A 12,867-nucleotide genomic window follows, 5' to 3' on the forward strand; every position below is an offset into this window, starting at 1 on the left:
AAGGGCCCAGTCCAAGTTTGCTGGGCTGGAAGTGATAAAATGCACATTGGGACAGACAAGCTTTCAGCAATAATCCAGCGCCCTTAGCCTAACTTCAGTTGCCTAGCAACTGTGACAGCCCAGACCTTTGATGTCTGAATATTATTATTTTTTTTAGCACTCTTTATTCTGACACGTATTATTTATCGAGGAAAACACAAATCGTTTGAAATACCAACTAATATGGCATCATTGTTATGACTGGTCTTACAGAAAAAGTGCAATAAACACCAAATGACAAAGGGTAAAGAAAAAAATGGATAAATTATATTGGCCGTTTGTCAGTATGTGTTCTTGTGTGTTCTCAAATGCTTGTGTACTGGTGAAACTTCATCAGCCTCAGCCCTAGTACTGTTCCAGTTCACAAGAACAGCAGACCATGAACGGACAAAATCCCCAGATGTTGTTCTCGCCCCTCCCTCTTTACCAAGTAGGCATAAAAGCAGACTTGTCCGTTCTCGAGATTGACAGTTGTCCCAGCATGCACCATGGCAGCAGCAGTTTTCAGTGGAGTGCCCAAAGAGCTCAGAGTATTAACATAAAAGTTATCTTTTCTGCTACAATTGTTCAATAAAAGTACGTTTTAAGATCATTTGAGGTGAGAATGTTATACTTTTAAGCTTCAGTATATGGCCCATTTACTGATTTAGCACGTCATAAAAAAAAGTTGCGATGTTCAGAGGCAACAAGCTGACCTCTGTTAAAAATGACCCATATTTATACTGCATGCTCCCATTCTCTACAAGTCCATACTTTCCTGTGATCTTGTCAAGAACATACTTAGCAAGGACAGAAGTCCATACTCGCATTCTTGTGAATGAAGAAACGGCCATTGTTTAGTTGAAGATAAGGGTCTGTCAGGGTTCCTCTGTGTGTGTGTGAGTGAGATTGAGGCATCGCTTCCTGAGAGGATCTTGGTGGAGAACCTGGGTAGTCTACAAAGGTGGAGCTCGTCAGTCTCCTCAGAGCGCTGGGGTCCGTTTCACAAAGTCAACTCTGCAACTCTAAATTGATCTAGCCAAAAGTAAGGAACTCTGAGTTTCCAGGTTTCATAACGGGTGCTATCAATTAGTTCAATCAATAATCAATAACTAGGTCCACTCAGAGTTAAATGCGTGCACAACAAGTATGAAAAGCCATTATCAGCGGAGAACTGATTCGACAAGTCACCATGACAACGGGCAACAGGAAGTGCGTATTTCACCCCACTAGAACTACAGATTTTAATGCAGAAATGCAAGAAAAAAAAAGAATGTGTTTATAAGACAGAAAAACTGTGTTACAGCTACAAAAGAGAGGAAGGTGATGAAGAAGAAGAACTTGTTGCTCAAGTTAATGTGTAAGTTTACATGAAGAGGTCTGTGGTAGGCCGTTTCTAGATGTCTTAAAAGCATTCCACTCTGTTGTTCCATTTGTAGATCACTAAAAAAAAATTCTTCCTGATCAAAATCACACTTCTAGACATAGGTGTAATATTTTTTTCTAAATTAAATTTTGAAGTATAAACTGAATTTTAGAAAGTAACAAAACAATTTTTACTAGTAAGAATTAAGTTTTATATATCTATTATATTTACACATTTTAAGTGGTCGTTCTGACATTTATCAGTTTGATTGAAAATGTATTTATGATATCTGAAAAAAAAATTTTCATAGTTAATATAATATAAATGCTGACCAGCGATATTAAGAATATGGAGATCTGAAATAAATTTCTAGACATCCAGAATGTATATTCTAGATGTGGAGTATGACATTTTGTTTGAAATGGTCATTTAGATGGAGAAAATTTTTTTTTTTCCAGATATCAGCAATACATATTCAGTAAAACTAGTACCAAAATGGCTTGCCATAGCCTGTTGTTATGGAATTGTTTATTGAGTGGTAGTAGATCAATGCATCTATTTATGTAAAATCTTCTGGCAACAGGTAAGGATGAAAAATAAAAATTTTGTTCTAATATGTAGAATCTGTGGATCATCTTATAATTTATCTATCAAAAATAGCCTCTCCGAAAAAATCCTTTTTTTGCCACAATAATATAAATCAATCTTAACTTCAAGAGAGCAAACAGCTATTTGTTGGGGGACCAGAAAGCGGCACTATTTATATCACATTTACAAGCTGAAACAGTATACATCAAAAAAAGAGGAAGTTTTTATGGGTTGACTTTTGTTAACAACATTACTATGGTGCACTTAACACTTTGAGGTTAGGAAAGCAGAGTTGCTGTTAGACACATGGACATCAGAATAACAATGGTGGACAGAACTAATCAAAAATTGAAAAGTCCCCCTGATTGCTGCCAGAATTTTAGCTTTTGGAGTTTAAATTTTTGTGATAAGGGATGAATTGTTAGACTGGTAAATTACAGGCTTTCTGGGTTCACAAAGTGCTTTAAATCTCAAGGCGTGGTGGTGTTTGGTGTTAATTTATGTATTTTTATGCTTGCTTGCAATTATTTCACCTGTTCACTGGACAAATCGTTGTAAATATCTTCCCCTTATAAGAACAGGATTTTCGTCATAGTACTAGTACTGAATCCTAAGTTTGACCCTGGCATTCATTTAGTTGTATTCTCAGCTGGCTTGTGCTTCTTTTTTGTTTGATGCATTTTTATATTTTTTGTTTTTTTTTCTGTTATAGGCCAAATGAAAACTCAAAAAATAATATGCAAAAAGGAAAATGTAAGGCATTTTTATTTGTTCTTGCACAAGGCTAAGTGCAGTATAAATAAAACAAAGCTATATGGTAAAACCAATGCAAGGAGGTATTCATTAAATACGGCATTTCCCAACGATTCTTACAAGCTGAGGTCTTATATTTCAATATTAGAAGAGAGAGAAAGAAGATGGCCATCTGCCGAGGCCATCTGCCTCGGCAGATGGCCGCTCACACTGAGCCTGGTTCTGCTGGAGGTTTCTTCCTGTTAAAAGGGAGTTTTTCCTCTCCACTGTCGCTACAAGCATGCTTAGTGTGGGGGATTGTATTTGAGTCAATGAGTCGATGCAATCAACTGGTTTTCCTTAGATAGAAAACTTTGTATCAATTTGACTGTATGATCTGGTTGACTGTAAAGTGCCTTGAGATGACATGTGTTGTGAATTTGGCGCTATATAAATAAACTGAATTGAAATTGAATTGAATTGAATTGAATTGAATTGAATTGAAAATTGGTGACTTTAGTCATGAAATTAGAAAACTGTAAAAATCTAAATCTAACCAATGTACCATCTTAACTGTGATTTGTCAGAAGTATACTTGCTATAGAGTTATTTTGACAGACAAAGCAATTAATATTTAGTTTCAAAATGTTGCTATATTTTATGTATTAGAATGTGAATAGTTTTAAAAAAATGCAACATGTTTTTTTTCAACAACAAAGCAGCTGTGCTTGAGTCTGTCAGGATACAAAATGCCAAAATTTAAATTTTCTCTCTAGCTAGATGTGGTTTTATGCTTGAAATGTTATATATGTCTAATTCCGTGCTTAGAAGTGCGTGTGTAAAGGTGAGTTAATGAATATGTGCAGGGGTGCTTTGACTATGATGAAGTGTTTGTGTCCTGCAGCCTGCTTTGGCTAAGCTCACCTGGACTCTGACTCCTGCTGTCAGCTCCCATCCCCCTCCCTATTGGTGCCCCCAGCCCCACGGAGCGGACACCCTCTAACCTTTGAAACATCCGCAGTGGGCTGCCTGATACCTTGTGACATGTCATGTTTGCTTCTTGAAACATTAGCATAGCTGCACAAACACCTTCCATTTGGCTAGCATGCACAGACAGAAGAGAGGTATCTGAAGTGTTTCAGCATCATGGCTTTTTACTCATTTTTACATAAAGACCAGACACTGGTTGATGATGATAGCTCAGACTGCGTTGCTGAAGACCTCTATCTATGTCTGTTAGTACAGAATAAGCCAGTACTGAACATTGGTGTTTACTGTAGATTAGCAAGCAGAATTAGTTATCCTCACGATCAGGCTGAAAGTCGGCCAGATCGAAAGATTCTCGCATGACTGGAAAATCGGCCCGAAAATCGCACAATGTACACCGGGCTTTAGATCATCTACAAAGGTGCTTCTGACCTAGGAAGGTTTTTACAAAGTAATAATGTAATAAGGTTGGTGCTATATGTGTTCAAACACAATCGAATTGTGATCAAATTAAATTGTAAAATGCTCCAATTTAAGCTACTTTTTTGGACACATTAACTTTGAGTTACTTTTTACAAAAAAACTAAAAAAAGAACCAAATCTAGGCTACTTTTAAAGAAGGCGAAAATGGGCGCTGCCAGTATTGGGCCTGTTGGGCTTCGACCGAACTCAAAATACACATCACAGTTATTTTGTGTACAGGGCTGTTTAGCCACAGATCACTAAGGGTGAAAATTGTATTCCTCAATGTCTCAGACCTTCTTTTATCAACACTGTCCCCGGCAAATAACCTCGAAAAAAAAAGTTCAGTTTTGGCTTGAGAGCACAACAAGTCTGAACAGTAGAATTTCCCTTCAATTCTAATTCTGTTTTATATACAATGTGGGATAGCCTGGACAATTGAGTCAAATTGACCTAGCAACTAAAGCAACATAAACATAATAGATCTGCCACTGACATCTTGCTGTCAGTTACCAAGGTTCCCCTTAGAGTTTGAGTGGAAAACATGCCTTAATAATGAGCTTTGGCTACAAAATTTTTGTATTTTTTAAAATGATTTTATTCTGTGTTTTGACCTTGTTTCTCGCATTGTGTTTTTATATCTTGTACAGTGACCTTGAGGTTCCAGAAAGGCGCCTTTGAAATAAAATGTGTTATTATTATTATTAAAATGGAAAACAACACACTTTTAGGCCAGTGGTCATTACACTATCCTTGATCAGTGTGTTAGTCACAGCTCAAGTTTTAGCTGCTGTTATAGCGACAAACTGCAGTAAAAATTAGATTTTATGTTGATAGTCCTGAATTGGCTGTTACATACTCTTACTGCCACAGCTGAATCTCAGTTGACCAGAGGACAGTTCCGGATTGTCTCTTGTATTAGAAACCTTATATTAACAAAACTGGATTTTCGAGGCAAATGCCATTGTAGTAGAGTGGGCACACCATATACTGAGGCTGTTGTCTTTGTCACAGTCATCTGGGCTTACCTAACCTGGCATGAGCCAAGTTGGTATGTGAAGTTCAAATCAAATTCTACACAGGATCCATACGGAGAGGCTCCTATGGAAAGTGTTCTCAATGCAGTATAATTCTTTGAGCTGACTGGGTAAATCACCAAGTAGCATGTCTCCATGTCAAACTTTTAGCCAATCACAGTAGCAGCTGTGACATATCACATTCATAATTTAGTACAACCATAAACCGATAAATCAAACTCTTACCGAATCTGGTCGAGAGAAACGCACAAACATCTTTACCATTAGCAAAAGCGCAAATCACATTCTTTTGCATGTTTTTCAAAAAAGAAATGGAGGGTATTCCATCTACAACTAGCACAACCATGTTTGTTTTGTCTCAGCCAGTCATGCTCATCACTATATTATATTGGTTCGAAGATTTTTCTGTTAGCAAGATGTATTACTGGGGGTTTGTGAATTCACAAATCTCGCAACAGATCATAATGCTTGCAAGGTAAGGAATTACCGTTTGTGTCGGCTAATTCTGCTGAGAAATAAGAGGTGACGTTAAACATCAAATGTCAGAAAAAAAGCTCAGTAATAGCTGTTAGATGTTAAACTTAGAATAAAAAAAGACTATGTAGTACATGAGCAATCTTCCAATGAATATTAGAAATAATTCACTAAGCTATTGTATGCACTTCCGTGGAACCAAAATAGAGCATCATACAGGCTCAATATTTGAAAAGCCCACCCCTTAAGGGCATGCAGGACAACCACAAGGCAGTTTGGTGCTACTTCAACTAAGAGAGAGTCAAAGTGGGCTGTAGCTGCACATCTATTACGGAACACAACAAAAGATGAACTATAACATGACAGTAACATCCTCTGTCTTGGCAAAGAAAAGTTTAAGAGATGCTGTTCTGATAAGTGTTTCAATACTGAAACATAAGGAGATAAAGAGGCAACTGAAGAGAGCGGGGGTGGAGGGTGCATGTTTTCTTTCACAGCCCAGAGCAGCATCCAGAGAGCAGCCTTGGCAGCAATCCATGTGTCCCTTGGCGTGAGCACTGCAATCACATTACATTTCCCCCTCTCCACTGGATTGCCGTGTGCCCAGCCGACGCTCCCATCCAGGACATGTCGAGTCCACTTTAGACGCTAGGCTCTCTGGCTTGAGCTAATACAGACTTCAGAGTCTATAATTATGTAAATAATTCAAGTCCGCTTTAAACAAATGAGTAAACAGAATGGTGCATGAGTTTGCCGAGATACTGATAAGAAGATGCATTTGCAATTCTGCACGGCTACTGTAAAATGGGGTTGACTAACGGATAGAAGATTGTAGAGATTTCTGTTTCACATTCAAATTTTCACACCATTTCAAAGTGCTGCAAGCAATGCAAAACTGAGCTGCACATCCGTGTACAGAAAACATGTTGAAATAGAAATATTAGGAAATGTGTTTAGTTTGTTTTTGCTAACACTAACAGCCACAGTGAAAGTGACATGAGCCACACACTGTGTTGATCCTGTACGAATAAATTTCATGAATGACTAACTCCTGTTTAGTAGCACACTCCCATTGGCGCTAGGCTTCCCCCACTAGCCCCCGAGTCCCGACCCGATTTCTTTTGAGAAATGGCATTGGTAGTTAAGACAAACAGAGGATCACAAAGTCATGTGTTGTGTTGGCCTTGCAAAAATATTTAAAGACTGGAGTGGAAACTGACTTTTTGTGGCATAACAACAGGAATGTTTACTATACAACCAGAAATGTAGATGTAAATGTATTTGATGTTAGAATGCATTCTTCTTCCCTATCCTTCATTATTACTCATGTCACTTTGCATATTACAGTCCCGAATTCTGCCAAGTATACTTATTAAACTTTAAATGTATTAACAGTATTAAAACCATTAAACATCTTAAAGCAAGGGCAGATTCATGGGGGGTGCTGCTGTAAAACTTTGCTACTCCAATTGCCCACCTACTTGTATGTCCTTAAAATACCTTTTTTTCATCGCTAGTTGCTTAATTGTCTGAAGGCCTCCTACAGCCTTCAAATTAAAAATGAATTACAAAAAAATATAAAATTATAGATGTAAAGCTTGTAAAAACCCTTTGCTCTACTGTGGCAGATAATAGTTTGAGTAGTCTGTGTGTCCTTTCCAGATTGATAGATTAGGATCTCTTGGTGAGACACTGTCCTGCCAAACACAGTTAATGTCTTAAGCTCTCCTTTAGGTGATGGCTGAAATCAGCCCAGTAATGCAGTTTTAGTTTTTCCTTTTTCTTTCTAAATTTGTGTTCTAAATTTTTAAGTTGAATTTCTTTCTTAGTAGATAGAATAGATATTTTTTCTGGACATTTTGTTGACTTCATTTGTCTATAAGATACTTTTTATGTGCTTTAATGAAGTCTTTTGCACCCCCTTTGCCCCCCATGTAAGATTGTCAGATAGCCCACTGTCTCTGTGTCTCACAATGCTTTTCTTCAGTATAGACTTTGAAACAGGCGATAAAGAGATGGAACCGAGTAGAGTTTGGGATAATCCTATGACAAAATAGTCAGAGGCTGCAAATAGGCTGCAAATGGAATGAGCCTGAGGTTTAACCCAGGTAAAACAACACTGATTAGTGATGCAGTGTTTGCTTAAGAATAGTCCAGTCAAAGTCTAAACTTATGTCCAATTTTATTTAAAAACCCTACGCAAGCTGACCGAACAATAGGTCAATGATGAAAATGTTTAGTCTAAAAACTTAACCTTTTAGATCTCTATTTGTAAAACACTTTACAACCTTTGACTTTAAGCCTAGCATTCACTTACAATGACATTTCTGCTTGGAACATGGCGAAGTGTGAAAAGGTTTAAGGCATAGGAATGTCTCTTAGTTATAGTTTAACACGCATTGTGCAAGAGACAATTCTGTAAAATGGATATGACTTTTTCTTAGTCTTGAGACTTTCTCTCTCACAAGGGTCCAAAAGGAGAGCTTTGGACAACAGTTTAAAGGTCCCTTCACAAAGAGAGAGCTGTGGCCACGTTGTCACAAGCATTGATTGGTTGTGGCATATGCAGAGAAAAAATTGCCAGCCATCTTTTCATTATTTCTGTGGAACCCCTGAGGAGAGAGGGCATGAAGATGGACTCGAGCTCGCAAAGCGTAATTAAACTTCCACTGCTGGGTCATCTGCTGTTAAATGCTTTTGCCACAACTTCTAATTACTTAACAGGGCGATCTAAATGATGTGCTGTCACTGGGAAAACTAATTGGTATTTGGTAAGGGCAATATGGCAGCATTGTCTTCTACATGTGTCACTGTCTCACTGGAAGGATGAGGGGGCTTTGCATTATCTGACCCTGATTAAGAACATAGAGCAAATTAGGTGCATAACAGCTCTGGTTTATCAGACTGTTACAGAGCATTCATACAGCATGCAATTTCACAACTTCCTGATGTTTTTGACATTTGGATGCATATGTTGGACAGCAGCACCGCAAGAGCTATTTTTGGTAATTTGAATGTGTCCTACATTTATGGGAAAAAGTATTAAGGAAAGAGTCCTTCATAAACCATGAAGCTGAACTTTTAAAGAGGTGCCTAGCAGTGCACAACATACCATTTCGAACTAACAAAGAGCTAATATCATTGCTGGAATAGCTTTTTGCAAATGCAGCTGCCACACTATCATTTTGATTCAAACCAGGGGAAACCGCTTAATGTGCTTCAGGTAAATTCCAAATACAATATGTTGCATATTCAAAGTAGAACTAAGAAAAGTAAAAAAGTTATGTCTGATTAAAATATTCTAGAGAAGCCTTTCTTCCGGTGTATGTTTTTTCCCTTGTTTCCATTCATTCTGGGAGCTATGCATGATTTCTGCAGATAACCTTTAAACAGGACACCAGCCAATAACAGCACACATTTCAGGAAAATATAAAAGAAGGAGTAGAACACCAGCAGCTAATCACACTGCTGTGTTTGGTGTTTGGAGACACATCTTGATTGACTTACAAAAATACATACAGTGATGTACGTAGATGTAGGCACTTTCACCAATGATGCCCTTTTCTGGTTAAAGCTGAAGTCTGTGTTGTTAAAAATCACTTTTTTGTCATATTGGCTAAAACTGTCCCAATGCCCAGACAGCAGTACATGTGATATGTAACCTGTGAAAAAAACTGCTTCAATTGGTACCACCTACTGCCTGTATTTCAATCTGGAAAGAATAATTCGGGACGAGTCAAAACAACCAATCACAGCCAGAGGAGCGTCTGATGGAGTGTCAATCACAGCTCACACACGCTGAATCCTGCCCCCCCCCTCCCTTCTGGTCACATGCGGTAGCCGCGCAGATGCTGTCAGAGGGGTGGAGCTTGGAGGTGGGGAATGAGTGAAGCAGAGAGGGTGGGGGAGTGGCGTGAAACCTGTTTTTCTTCAAATTTTCAGTCGAAGTCTGCTCTCTCCTCAATGTTACAGACTGCAGCTTTAACAACTGCAAATAAGCTTTCCTTTCTTTTTTCTGTTTTAAGACTTCATTCTGACATATTGCAGCTTGTTGGAGAGGGTCAATTGTGAATGCAGACTTGATTAACAGTGATAAAAAGCACCTCAGGATGCACTGAAGCTCAAGAGAAGCAGTGTGTGGTTGCAGGTGACCTTTTAGTTTTTGTTTCAGGAGGGAGCAACACATCAGCTTACCCCCAAAGTAGGATCCATCTGAAAGCTTGGTCTCTTTGCTGCCTTTGGTGAGGACACTCACAACCCCATGTTGAATGAAGTACATCTTCTTGCCAATAGTTCCCTCCCTGATGATGTAATCTCCAGGCTGGAACACCTCAAACCTCAACTTGGTAAGCATGGAAGTCACAAAATTGGGGTCGGCATTGGCAAACAGTGGCATCGAGGCCACCAGCTTTCGACAGTTGAAGTTGATGATTTCCTGTGTGGAGGTACAAAGGTATATTGAAAACAAATGCAAAAACACCAGATCAGTGAAGGCTATTTGAAATTGCTTTGTCATGTCAAAAGTGTTTGACAGAATAAATATTGCAGCAAGAAAAATGTCAGCTTTGCACATGCATAGCCTTGCTATGATTTCACATAACAACCACAAACTTAAATGTACTGGGATTTTATGTCATGACACAAGGTCATTCAGAAGCAAAAGATAAAGGATACAGGGTTTTCAATAGGATAGGAAACCTGTATGAAAACTTCCAAATATCGGAAAATATTTTGGATCTTGTCGTTTAAACCCATCTCTCCGCAGTTATATAGAGTGGAAACACTCCTCAACCTGCCTTACTTTGGATGTTCAGTCGTGTCTTGGTGAATTTGTAGTTTTCTTATACAATTTTCTCTTTTAGATGAGGTAATAACTGGTGCTCCTTATAATGTTTTAAAGTTGTTTCTTAACCTTATGCCATTTTAAGGCTATCCACGACTTCATTTCTAAGCTTTCTGTTTTTTTCCTTTGTTTTACCGAAGTTGATTTTTGAGGCCTTCTTCAGAGGTTTGTTAAAAAAAAAAAAAAACTAGAAAACAGAGGTTTTGTTCATAATACAATCAATTTATAGTGAGCTACATTTTAAAGGTGTCAGGCTAAAGGGTGTTGAACAAAAATGCATACCATATTTTTTTAGATCTTTGCTTTTGAAATAAGCATTGTTTTTATTTAAGATTAAGGGTTATACAGTAGTGTGTGTCAGTATATCATAAGAATAAAAACATTTGTGACTAAAGTGAAAAATGTGGTAATACTTTTGAAAACGACTCCATCTGCATTAGCATATGCATACAGTAGCTTAAAAAAAAAAAAAGGCTTTCATCCAATTCAGTGATCATGGGAAAAATCCCAAACATTTGAGCTTAGCGAAGGAGTCTTTAAAACTTAAAAATAGTTTTTGACTATATTATACTTGTACATGTAACAAAGCCAAACAGAAACCGCCACCTCACCTCACGAAGCGGCTCATTGAGCTCTCCCAGGATGCTCTCCTCATCGAACATCTTCCCCTGGTAGCGGTGCTCGTAGTAGTCGTGGATTCTCTGTCTCATTTCTGCAGGAAGCTTGTGGAAGGACATGTACTGCTCGACCTGTTTGTACTGCAGGGACACAGAAACACACAGTGGCCAGATTACCCAAGGACCCAAATGTACCATTGCAAAGTTCAGTATCCTTGAGGTTAAAAAAGAGATGAATTTATGAATACTTTTGTAGAATATGACCAGAGCTCTTTGAGTTTTCCCTTTTCTCTAAAACAGGCCAACTCATTCCTTACAGAAAAAGATCCACTGAGAGGCATGAAAGAGGTTTATAATGTGCAATGACGTCAATGCTACTTCAAAACATGAATGAGCATCATCTATAAATATGCCCTTAATGTTATGAAGTAGTTTTTCTCATCGAAAATATTGTGTTAATCTGTCTATTCCTGTGTAGAAAAATGCAAACAAAAAAGTAAAATGTGTCAAAATTCTTTGATTGACTTCAAGCATTTAAAACTGATGCAGATCAAAGCAAAGAACAAGCCTCTGGGGAATAATAAGAGGCAAAGTTCTTGACCCTCAGAGAATAAAAGACAAGAAACAAGAAGAGAGAAAAATGCATTAACCATACAAGGTGCACTGTTACAGGCTATTCTTTGATCATGTCCAAGTCTTACCACTGAATGCTGCATTTGACCTCAGTAGTCTACTTCTGTGTTGTCTAACACTTTTTTCCTAGTCACCACTGATGTTGGAGGAAATCATCAAAAGGGAAGCCTTGTGCAGATATAGCACAGTAAAATAGGACAGCTGTCTCATGAAAGTCAGCTTGTTTTTAAGGAAACAAGAATATTTTCTGTCTGGAAATCAGCAAAAATACAATACCATGTCAAGCACATAGAAAGTCTACGGGCAAACATGAGTAATGAATTTTACCCTGACACTGACCTTCTGATACGTGGCTGGTTTTGTACTCTTTATTTCTACATGAGACCTTTTTAAATCCTCCAACACTTACACTCTAAATTTGTAAAATTTAAATGTGATTTTATGAGTCTGCATTAAACCAGAGCCTTTGAGTCCCTGGCAGACAGAGAAAACAATCTGGAGTCACTCTGTGCATACTGATGATGCAGTCCCCTAAACGTATCACTCAAATCGCAACAAGCCCCAAATGTACCGATGAGGCACGAAACACAGCAGATGAAGCACAATGATTACAACCTATTTTTACAAATGGTAGTTTTTTTAAAAAGCTCATTGTTTATTATTTATAATGCCTTTAGTGGCATCACAGAAAATGACACAATCTCATTTGTTTAAGGGTAGTGATTCTGTTCTGTCGTGTTGGCAGTTTAAGACTTTTCCTCACAACAAGTTATCACTAGCTTATTAAATGCTGCTTTCCCAAATAAAGTACATTTTCCTCTTCTACTCCCTTATATTGCAAACTCTGTATAACAAATATAGACATAAATCAATCTAGTCCCTCATTTGTTGAACGGTATGTGGAAGGGAGCTTCCAAACCTGTGATCCTATTGGTCAGATGCACTAAGTATTTATAAGCCACTGGTGTCAAACCAATTGCTGTTTTAGTTTCATGAGAGAGAGGTACTGATCCAGTAGTGTTTGTTTGGTCATTAATGAATAAATTAATATATGATTTTATTTTATACCATTTAATAAAATTACAAGTTGAAAACATACAAACAACATAT

At 37.9% G+C, this 12,867-nt stretch overlaps 1 protein-coding gene across 1 annotated transcript in view; it reads right to left on the bottom strand.

Moving 5' to 3' along the window:
* Positions 1-9,858: 9,858 nt before the first annotated feature.
* The window catches only part of LOC119776186 (potassium/sodium hyperpolarization-activated cyclic nucleotide-gated channel 4-like), a gene marked incomplete at its 3' end in the record, with an annotated part of 78,226 nt that continues 75,217 nt past the window's right edge, over positions 9,859-12,867 (bottom strand). Inside the window, exons 5-6 of the mRNA XM_038274473.1 lie at positions 11,119-11,265; positions 9,859-10,099 (exon numbers count right to left, since the gene is read on the bottom strand). Of these exons, the coding sequence (XP_038130401.1) occupies positions 9,859-10,099; positions 11,119-11,265 (388 nt within the window). The remainder of the gene's footprint in view (positions 10,100-11,118; positions 11,266-12,867) is intronic.

This window comes from Cyprinodon tularosa, unplaced genomic scaffold (assembly GCF_016077235.1).
Source record: "Cyprinodon tularosa strain WSP-4 unplaced genomic scaffold, ASM1607723v1 ctg1200, whole genome shotgun sequence".
NCBI classification, from domain to species: Eukaryota; Metazoa; Chordata; class Actinopteri; order Cyprinodontiformes; family Cyprinodontidae; genus Cyprinodon; species Cyprinodon tularosa.